The sequence below is a fragment of the Bidens hawaiensis genome, unplaced genomic scaffold (genome assembly GCF_021521415.1).
Source record: "Bidens hawaiensis isolate Kalapana, Puna unplaced genomic scaffold, B.hawaiensis_p1.1 tig00004242_1, whole genome shotgun sequence".
Lineage (NCBI taxonomy): Eukaryota > Viridiplantae > Streptophyta > Magnoliopsida > Asterales > Asteraceae > Bidens > Bidens hawaiensis.
This window is the reverse complement of record NW_027491253.1, coordinates 1,094,964-1,106,201: the sequence shown is the minus strand read 5'-3', so window position 1 is coordinate 1,106,201 and position 11,238 is coordinate 1,094,964. Positions and strand designations below refer to the sequence as shown.

Here is an 11,238-nt window from a genome sequence, read left to right as displayed (position 1 = left end):
ATAGTAAATACGTTTTACTTTTTAATATTGGTAGGCGGTATCTATTAATTCTTAAAATGCAAACCTTATGTAAAAATATATATACTAGAAAACTAAATAGAAATAAAGCACAATTTGCAATAGCTGCCCACTGAAGGAACTAAACACACAAATTTGGTCAAGATTCGTGTTTGGCATGAGATGCTTCCCTTAAAATAAGGTTCATGAAAGTAAGGTTGCAATCAAAAGCATCTTAACCTTCGCTTGAACGGTCCTAGGGAAAGTTGTAATACTTTCATTAAGGGGTCGCATAAAAGTTTGAAACTTTCGCTTGAAGAATAAGAGAAAGTATGACACATTTAGGTCACCATGATTATGCGAAACTTTACACATTTCATATGGGACTTTGAGCAATATGTTCAGATGTGTAGGAGGAGGAAAATATCAGATATGTGGTTGAAACGGTATGTATCTAGGTGAGTTGTAGTACCCGTTTATACTTATTTTGGGATTGTATGCATTCTTAGTAAGATATGTTTTTAAGTGTTCAAAAGTGGGAACAATTAAGTGAAATGAAATTGTGTCTTAAAGTGTTAATAAAGAAAAATGGGTTATGTTTTAAGTAAGTCTTACAACATCGAAATCTGCCATGTCCCCTTGGGGATGGATGATGGAGGAGTTAATACAGTGTCTTGGTCGTGAGGAACCTTGGCCCATTATTACAAACTACAAGAATCAGACCCTATAGTGACGCTCTCCCAATACGCCGGCATGGCTCGGCTTTAGCAAAGACATGTCGTAGATATAGGGCTTGGTCAAACTTTTGGAGGGATACGCGAAATATGACCGCTAACTTGAAACCCTATTTTGATATCGTGTCGTCGGTATAGATGGAATTTATTTATTTATTTATTTTTCTTTGTTCTAAATAAAAGGAAAGGAAAAACTTGTGACATCTTGTTGCAACGACAATTCGTTTATATGTATTTATTTTTTATATTTATTTGGTTCTGTAAGTGAAAAAAACAAAACGTTGTCGTTTGAGAAACCTTATCGCGTTGACTTGTAGTCGAGATTACTTTATGCGAAAGTTTGGTCTTGTGATCCGGCTATCGTTTGATTAAGAATCATTTATCATGTTATGTAATAAAATGAAAAATATGAAAGTAATCCTTATTTCTAGGGCTACCTACATTAAATATTGGTATTTTATTTAAAGGAAAATCACCGCTAGTAAATCCTAAAGAAAATGTTAGGAAACTGAAGTGTGAATCTATTCATAGTAATGATGGTCATCAACATTTCTTTTAACATCTACAATGTCCATGTGGAAATCATGAAAGTTCCATCATATATAGGATTCATGACGTTGACATGTAGCTATTCTTGGAAATTTTAAGACAATTATTGACCAATTAGATAAAATATTACCTAGAAGGGAGTATGGAACAATCTTGGCACCATGACTTTTTTTGTTTCTTCTAGAGTTCTTGAGTTGGAAAACTTTATGCTTTTCTCACTATAATTAAGTAGCAAAACTATTTTTTTCTAAAATAAGCATTTAACTAATTATTTTATTTATTTATTTATTTTATATAGTTAATATTATTTAAGAGTACTTTTATCATTTATTATACAATATTTGTGACTACATATATCTAATCATAAGTTTACATATATGTAAATAGAACTTTAAAACTCCTAACAACCAACTATTAACTTATTTTTAACATATTTATTTTGATATTTAATATTAACTGAGGATAGTTTTAGACTGTTTTAATATTCAACATATGTAATTTTGTAATAAAATACATGTAATCACAAGTTTGAATATGTCTACTAAGGAGGTTATATATATGTGTAGTACGTGAACAATTTACATATAGCCAATTTAGATATATACAATCATGAATAGACATTGGGATATTTGGGATGTCTGGCCCATATCAATCTAAATAGACATTGGACAGCAGCTCGTGAATACTTTGAAGCAAAAGAGTTGCATATATACATAGCTATACGGGTATCGGTATCGTACTCATGTTATGACGACCCAAATCAATTTCTACCAAACAAAATCAGCATAGGTGTCGTTATTACAGGAACCGCTACATGTATTGGTTTTTATGATTTTTGTAGCTGTCTTTTTTTTATACGACAATCCAGCATAAATTTAATTGAAAACGGAGTTTGTTCACTTTTTCGTGCTTTTCAAATATAACGTCACAAAGTGTGTGTGTCATCTATGCTTTGATTTTCAAAAACAACTAGTCGCAACACTCATGCTCTAGTATGCTAATGTTAGTTTATTTTGGGTTTATCCGCTCTTTCAATGGTATCAAAAGGCGTTGGTTAATAACCACCCAATATTACATGTTCACATTATAGACGTGAAGTGGGTGCTTTTTCAAACCATCATTTCACTAGGGTTCATTTCAATTTTCAAATGACATTATCATTTTAATTTGTTTCAAATTTTAAAATCAGCACCAACAATTATTTTTTTATATATTTCTCTCCACAGTGTTTTCCTCATGTTATTCACGTTCATGTGCTAATTACTATATATAAAGTGCTCCTTATAGACCACAACAATAACAACCGTCACTACGCATCTAGAAAATATGTTTGTGATTCATGACACGAACATATACATATATAACCTACACATCTATTTCAGGTATCAATAAATATATATAAATTATATAGAAATACATATACCCTAAACATGTGTACGTTAAATATCAACAAAATTATACAACCTACACAAAAACATATAATCTTGGTTGAGGTATTCGTGGACTTGCTAGCGCAAGGTGCGGTAGTTTAGTCCTAGTTAAGTGGTTTCAAGTGCTTGTTTGATCTAGTTCGAGCTTTTCATGGTCTTACCGGTGCAAATGTTGTGTTTTGTCATTTGATTGTGGCGTAACATGTGTGGATAAATGGATGCAGATACTCATCTTCCATAGAAACCAACAACATCCACGTGACACATTCAGATCACTTCTTACATTTTTTAGACACAACCAACTTTATACTGGAATATCCCAAAGAGTTTGTCATTTTTCCCTAATTACTAGATACATCTTTTCATGGTATCTTTAACTTTTCAAAATGTCATTATATGAAGACATTTCCTTTGTAAAGCTTGATTTATAGAACAGTTATCAAATTAATAAAAGATATTTGTGTTTTATAAATATATGTAGACGTGTGATCGTTTAATGGCCTACAATTTACAAACAACATATCAAAACTAAAATATTGATGAGAACGAAGATCGGCCCAATTAAAGAAAATATCATCTTTGTAGCCCAGATACATCCGGCCCAATATAAACAGAATTAGTCTACCAAAGTAACAACTAACAAGTAAACCCAGCCCAATCACTACATCGACCAAATTCCAAACTTCCAAATAACTAAAAGGTCGATTTAACATAATGTTAAAACAAGATCAAATACATTTTATTCTTAACATAAAAACAGTGGGAACCCAATTTAACATAATGTTGAAACAAGAACAAATTTGCTTGTTTTATTATTTTTTATTTTTATAGGTGTTTGTTGTTATTTTTTGTTTGTATTTGCTAATTTTCGATTATGAGACGTTATAAGTATTTGCTTGTTTATATTTTGTTGTTATTATTAGATTTTTTCTTTTGCTGTTATAAGTATTTGTTGGTATTTGTTGTTATTATTTTGTTATTGATTTTGATTCTTTTGTTGTAATTTTTAGGGTTTTTTCTTTGTTATTACAAATCATTGTTTATGTAGATTGGTATTGTAGTTGGTATTGTTTCTTACGTTCTCATTTTTTTATAAATTGGTATTATTTCCTACGTTATCATGTTAAGATTAAAATGTATATGAACCTACCCCACATTGTGTTTGTAGGACAATAGAAATGGTTGACTCCAACAGAGTCAAAACTAGTCGAAGGGTCGACATTGACAAGGAAGTAAAAACTGACCTTCCCAAATTATCTAGAAAGTCACTTTGACTAAAAACCCAAATTGACCATGAACACGTCTGCTTCCATAAAATCCCAAATTCCCAAATTACCCCTAGCAATCTGTATTATCACTAACTGACCATTCTGCCCCTGACTTGTCAATGTTGACCCTTTGACCAATATGAGAAACACACGCAAAGCGAGCATAGAAGAATCTAAAAACTAGGCTAGAATAAATATCCAAGCACAAATAATAATCCATCGATGATAGCCTAAAAGAAATGAAAAGCCATATGTTTGTCGGGTCCGGGTTAAGCCGTACAAATATGCCAATCCGCCAACCTGAACGCCATACTAATCACTATCTCTAATTCAAATGTGAAAAAATAACGTAGTTTTAACTTAATGTTAGAGAAAATCCTCTAGCCATCATGGCTCAACACTTTGGAATAGAGTTCTTTATTAAATAAACACACATCAAACAGGAAGATTACAACACAGTCAGAAAACTAAAAGTGCGAGTCCACTCGTCTTATTTCTCGCTCATGGAAACGAGCTAAGCTACTACTAGATGCTTGTGGCGGTTGAGAAAGTCAAGCACGAGTTCATTCACCTTGTCGGGGAATTGCTCGGGGAGAAAATGAGAACCATGAGGGACATATATTGTCTCTTGGTTGGGCACGTACTTCTTCACCTCTCCGCTCCTTATGTAATCACCCATTCCAGGAATCTTTAACACATAGTCTTCCTCGCCCATGATCATCGACTTTAGGATCTTGAACCTCGGACCCAACCATGTCCATTGTCCTACATACATTATGTTAAATTAAATATTACTGCCCCGAACGTCAAACTACAAATCTTTTTTAACAAACTGTCTAAACCAAACTATATATACCTGTAGGGAACTTGGAGTGCGGTACGAAATCCGGACTTCTCATACAAAGCCGCATAGACTTCAAGATCCTCCTCGGTGAACCAAGAGGGTAAAGGTGTAGATGGTTTAACCAAATCCATTATTTCTTGGGTTTTATCGGCTATCTGCAATTCACTTTGAGAAAACAGAATGTAGATGTTTCTCACCACAGTTTTAACATCAAACCGACCAAAATCAGCTTCAGCCCTTCCGGGTTCCTATCAAAAGTTTCAAATAATATGAATTCAAGATTCTTTTCAATTTTAACAACAAAGGAAACCTAATCAAATCATGTATCACAATTACTGTAGATATAATTACAATAACCCCAAACTAATATATTTCATTTGAATCACAAATGTTAAAACGTTAAGGCCAAAATCAGCTTCAACTAGGAATGCTCATCGAATCGAATTTGGGTTATTAAAAATTTAAATCTTAAATTCGATTTGAATTCGCCTAAAATTCGAATAAGCATGTTCTCTATTTGAATAACCCAACTAGGAAAAAGAAAGTAAAATAATAATCAAAAACTCAAAATTGTATTAAAAAAACATTTGTAAGCCAATAACTAATTCATGCATAATCCTTCAATTTGTACCTTGATTTAAAGGTTTAGCCACACACTAGTTGCAAAATCAACATCAACAACATAACAAAAATATGCCAAAATGTCCAACAACATAAATGCTAAGCTGAACAACAGCAGCCCAAATGATTAATTCAGCCCCAACAATATTAGAACACAACTGAAAAATAGTAGCCCAAAACGAGGCCGAAAAAGCTCTAAGACAGTGTATTCTATCAGAATTATAACACACATTTTTACTTACAATAAACCCTAACCAATGTATTCTATCAGAATCACATAATTATACGCAAACCTTAAATCTCAGTAGCGATGTGCCATTGAATAATACTTTGATCGTAGTCGACGCCTCCAATGTATTTGAGCAAGCCACTCCAACCTTCTTCGACTCTAAGCACCCAATCTCCGCGTGCTGAACTGATCTCTTTTGAGGTTTCCAAGTCATCCGCGAGCTCTGACTTTGACTTGAGCTCCTTGAAGATGAAATCTCTAAGATCTGTGGAATCTTTGCAGAACGGTTGAGTGTTTACATAAACTATGCTATCAACAAACCCGATAACCCCCAACTTGTCGAAAACTTTTTGCCATGGACGCGCAAGAGGGTGCAAGCAGTAGTCGATAAGATTGAAAGTTGAAACGGTTTCGGACCACCTTCGATTCATAACTGGCATCTGCCAACTACCAGATTTGGCTTGAGAATTACTGCTTTTCTTCGCATTCTTGCTTTTGGAGGCCTGATCAAATGTGCCCTCAGTGCGGAGTGTGAGTAAACTAGTAATAATTTTGCTCTTGAGAGAGTTGTCGGGCTCCAAATCCGGCGATTTCCGAAGAAAAATGATGGTCCAGTCTGAAAAGAGAAGCATGAATAGAGCACTCAAATCCAAAACCAATGCCCCAAAGAGCAAACCATAGGTAATAGTAACATCAGCTTCATGGTAGTTGGATTTGCCTTTCATTATGAATAAGACAATGGCTAAACACACGGTGGCTAGCGCGAAGAACCTACTAATGAATCCAATTCTTCCATACACCACAGGAAGCTTGGTGAATAAAACTTCATAGATGAAGTTTAACTCGACCTCCACCACTTTGAACGCGTCTCTCGCATTCCTATTCAAGAAGAAATCGCGGCTCTGATTCCGTTCCTTGCGGCTGAAGATCATGTCAACAACAAGACCTCTAAATTTTTCATAGAACTGATGCCCATACTGCACCACCTCCAGTTCTGTTAGGTTCCCTTTCTTAGCCTTGTTGGCTGATTCGGTCGCACCCGTTGATCTATCTTTTACTATTTCGATTGAAGTGGGCAGTTTGGCATCTTTCTTGGATTTGTATTCGCCCATCATTTTTGCGTAGTTGGAGCCTGGATCCGCCTCTGTAAGGATTATCTCTTTGAATCTATCAGCACTCGCCAGATACAGCGAGCGCGTTCTCTCCACATATTTGATGATTCCTGTCATGAACATCAACATAGTAGGAATCCATAGCCCATTATCCGGAAGTGACTGAACAAACACATAAATCGCAGCTATGCATTGGAAGACAAGGCCGAGGAGATGACGGAGCCACAACTCGTTATCTTCCAATGCAAAAGCCGTAATGGTGTCCGGACCACCAAGGTGCACCAAAAGAAATGGTGCCCAGAAGGCAAGAAGGTCTTCGTTTTCCACCGGGTTCCTGTTTTTCTTCCCCGGGGCTTCATTGGGGTTCCCTTGGCTGTTAGAGATAAGCCCGACCGCAAAGTTAGCCGCCCAGTCGGCTAGCAGGTATGCAATCCACAATGGCATGATTACCCAGTTGTTTTTGGTTCGTTTTCGAAAGGGAGCAACAAAGATCAGAAACGTTTGTAATGAAAGACTTAAGATGATGAAGCCTCGGAGATCCCATGTATCCCATAGTCGTTTCCATTTTGGAGGGATTGGAAGTTCCGCCATCATTCTCCTCATTTTTTCTTGCTTTACAAAAGTTAGCTACACAAGATTAAAAAAAAAAGATTATTTTAGAACTTACCCATCATAAACTCATAGTAGTTGTTTTTGTGATTAAGTCTAGGGGCATGCTACAAACAAGTCATCTAAAATCTAATCCTACACCGTTTTCAAATGATCTTTTAAGGATTTCTCAAACAGCCGTTTACTTTTCAAAATGGTCGTTTTCATTTTGGTCAAATGGCCATTATTTTAAATTCATAATTTCAAATCATAGTTTCTTTCTTTACTTTTGAAAATAGCCATTTGAGTATTTGTCAATTGGCCATTTGAATATTTGTTAAACAGTCGTTTTAAAACGTTTGGAGGTGTGAAGTATAGAATCGGAGTGGTGTGAGAAATGAGAATAGTATCTAAATTCAGTTTGTCGGTGAGTCTTTTAGTAAAATTCTAGTGTCACATCTTAGGTGAATATCTGAATCAATGGTCAACAGAAACGTAGCATAATCATGAGCTCAAAGTTTTAAAGTGATTAGCATTTCTGCGTTCTTACAAATACTATTAGGATTCGGACTTTGCGGCTGGACCGTTCAACAAAAAAAATAAACATAAAAACGTTAAATCACGCATGTGTGTTAATTCGTAAAACATATAAGTTAAATATAAACTTATAAAGTATATACATATGGAAACTATTAAAATGAATACCAATACTGGTATAGAGTTTATTAAAATTAAATAAGTAAAATAAACTTATAAAGTAAAATATAGAAAAGAATAACTAAGTTGAAATGTAAAACATGAAAAAGAATAACTAAATAGAAACGGTATCGCCGAAAGACCATTTAACTAAAATAGAATAGACGTAAAACATTGAATCAAACACCACATTAATACGCAAAAATTAGACCAATCACGTAAAACATAGAAAAGAATAACTGAGTCGAAACGGTATATAACATAAAAATAGAAAGAAAAAAGTAACAAAATCGAAATGGTAATATAGCATATAATATTCAAACTAATAAAATAATAGTTAAAGAAATTTATAAAGTTATGAGATTTATTAAAATTAAAAGTATAAAATATAAGGACGTTTATTAAAAATTCAAACTATACCAATAAGCAGTATTTTAAATACCTGTTCATACCGGCCGGTTGAACCGGTACCGGGTTTCTCATATCAAGCCGATATTTTAAGCCTGAACGGTTTGTTAGAACATTGAACCGGCGGTTTCTAAAATACCGGTTACCGGTTTAAAGCCTAAGAGATTTTTGATATTTTGTGGCCTATATTTTTTAAAAATTACTTTTAACCTAGTGATTAACATTGAAACAAGTATACTTTTATATTATTTTTTTAAAAACGAGTAGTGTTGTACTATTTTTTTAATTATGAATTAACTTTTGGATTATATTTTATTATGAAATCGTATGTTTTTAGGTTATTTTTTGAGTTGAAATTGCAATTATATCAAATTACAAGGTAAACTACATAACCTGGTTGAACCTTCCGATGCAACCGGTTGTACCATTTTTTTGTCCAATCCGGTATGAGTAAAAAACCGATTTCTAAAACATTGGCAATAAGGCCATAAGGGTCATATTGCATTTTTATTAATAGTTTAGGGAAGAAAAGTCAAGTTTAGTAAACTCTAGAGAAAGACAGTGAAATGTAGAAAATACAAATGATGTTGCATAAGGTGCAATCATCCTAAGCACATTTGAAAAGGAACGGTAACACGTGAGGAAGCTTTATTTGACATATAATAAATGGAGAATATTTGTATACGCCCTTTAATGCAGGTTTGTCTAAAACTACTTACATAACGTTTGGTATTCAAGTGTGAATAGAATGATTTATTACGTGGGATGAAGAAATGATGTTTGGTTGCTTAATAAAATGAATTCATCCATTAAACATGGAATCATATTTTTAATCAAAGTCATTCATTCTCACCCTTATTTTTTTTTTCATTTCATTCCTCATTCACCTTAATTTTACAACACCACCACCATCTAACAAGAACAACAACCACGTGCCACCACTACCACTGTCGCCACCGCTGCTACCATTTTCGTCGCCGGAGCTACCACCACGTACCATTTGGTAAAAAAAAATTATATAAAACTTCGATTGTGAGATACGAGTGTTTTTTTATTTCTATTTCATTCCTATAATTTTTTTGGATACCAAATAACATAAAGTAATAATTCATTTTATTCCCTCAGGTTAATCAAACAATATAAAGGAATGATAATGAACGATTTCATTCCATTGTTCATTATATTCATTCTCTCATTCTATTCCACTTTTATTCCATTACCTACAATCAAGCATACTGTTTTTATTTACGGACCAACAAAAGAAAGTTTTACTTCTGTAATGATCAAAATGAATTTTGCAATAAGTTAATTTGGGATCATGGACAAAAATTATAAAAGATATAAATTAATACTGATTAAATAAAGAGAAAAATAGTTGATAAGGTGACGGTTTAAAACAAGGACAACTAATAACTAAGAGAAAAGAAAAATATACTTGTATGTCTGTTTAAAATATGACATGATGATATGCTAAGTTGCCAGGTTAAAACATGGATGGGTAAGGTGCACTCATTTCAGTTAATAAGTCTGCTCAACTTTTGAGGAAAAAACTTGTCAACTTATAGAGGAAACTGCAACGGCTACATTAATATATGAAAAAACTATAATAAAACTTTATTTAGTTATTAAATGTACATTCAATAATCAATCATAACTTAACCATAACACTAGACTGTAAAAATTCACAACCAAGACATCTGTGTCTTTATTGGATTGATTTTCGGTTATGATTCGTATTTTAGTTTTTTCAAGTTCACACAAGATAACCAGCAAATCAACTCAGCAAAGTATTTACAATAGTATTTGAAGGATTTTATGTGAAGTTTTCGTAACATTGAATTGATTTAGGTGGTCATGCTTTAATGAGTGTCCCAAGACTATCAAACATAAAAACACCCATCTGTGTGGAAAGATGGATGCCTAACAAAGTTCAAGCGGGCCCCATCATATAATATTGCGTACGTTTTATTTAAAATTTTAAATGATTTCTCGTTACGTTATGTTAAAATTGTATAAAATGTGGGACATAATTAAAAAATATATAGATATAACTAACAAATGCATTACTTAGCTTTTGTCCTTGGAAATCATGCGTGTCTAAAACCTATGTGACGATATTAATGACAGTTGTAAATAAAGATTAAACATAAGCATAAGATTAAACCATATACAAAGTGTTAAAGCCCATGTTGGTCATGATAAGCTTCTATATATGACTAACGAATGATTTATGATAGTGAGATAATAAGGTATATGAGAGCTATTGAGTAATACGAACACACGGTAAAAGGTGTGACTTGAGAAATTATTATTATTTTGCATGGTTACAACTTTCATATGTCATTGTCTTTTTATATATTTAGCAAGAAAATTATTCATCTCCATCATCAATAAATTAACTATTCAATAACTAGTATTTTCTTGAACGTTTATAGAAGAAAAAAAACTTTGCAACTAATATGAGAATGTCAAAAATCTGCAATTGTTTTTGAGAAAGAATGTAATAAAGTTTGCCATTAATATCAAATGCAGTGGCATACCTGAAGAAGAAGACAGCCAAGGTTACTGGAATTGCATAAAGGTGATGCTTTGTGCTTCGAGTGTCCCGGTTGGTGATACCAAAAAAAGATAGCGAACCGCAGACACTCAATCTCTAAAGTACACAATAGTTTGATCAGCTTCAAGCACTATATAAAGAAAAAGTGGACATGGAAACCCACAAAAGCTATAAGTCATTTATTTACTATCGTATCATATTCTTT

General features: G+C 33.3%; 2 protein-coding genes across 2 annotated transcripts in view; both read right to left on the bottom strand.

Moving 5' to 3' along the window:
- Positions 1–6,261, bottom strand: part of LOC143625907 (large ribosomal subunit protein eL6-like) — an 87,559-nt gene extending 81,298 nt beyond the window's left edge. The window contains exon 1 of the mRNA XM_077096125.1: positions 6,255–6,261. The gene's annotated coding sequence lies outside the window, so the exon portion shown is untranslated. The remainder of the gene's footprint in view (positions 1–6,254) is intronic.
- LOC143625861 (uncharacterized) lies at positions 5,738–11,056 on the bottom strand. The gene is made up of 2 exons (XM_077096086.1): positions 11,017–11,056; positions 5,738–7,411 (listed from the first exon to the last, which is right to left on the bottom strand). The coding sequence occupies exon 2, from the start codon at positions 7,385–7,387 to the stop codon at positions 5,738–5,740; it is 1,650 nt and encodes a 549-aa protein (XP_076952201.1). The 5' UTR covers positions 7,388–7,411; positions 11,017–11,056.
- Positions 11,057–11,238: the final 182 nt, after the last annotated feature.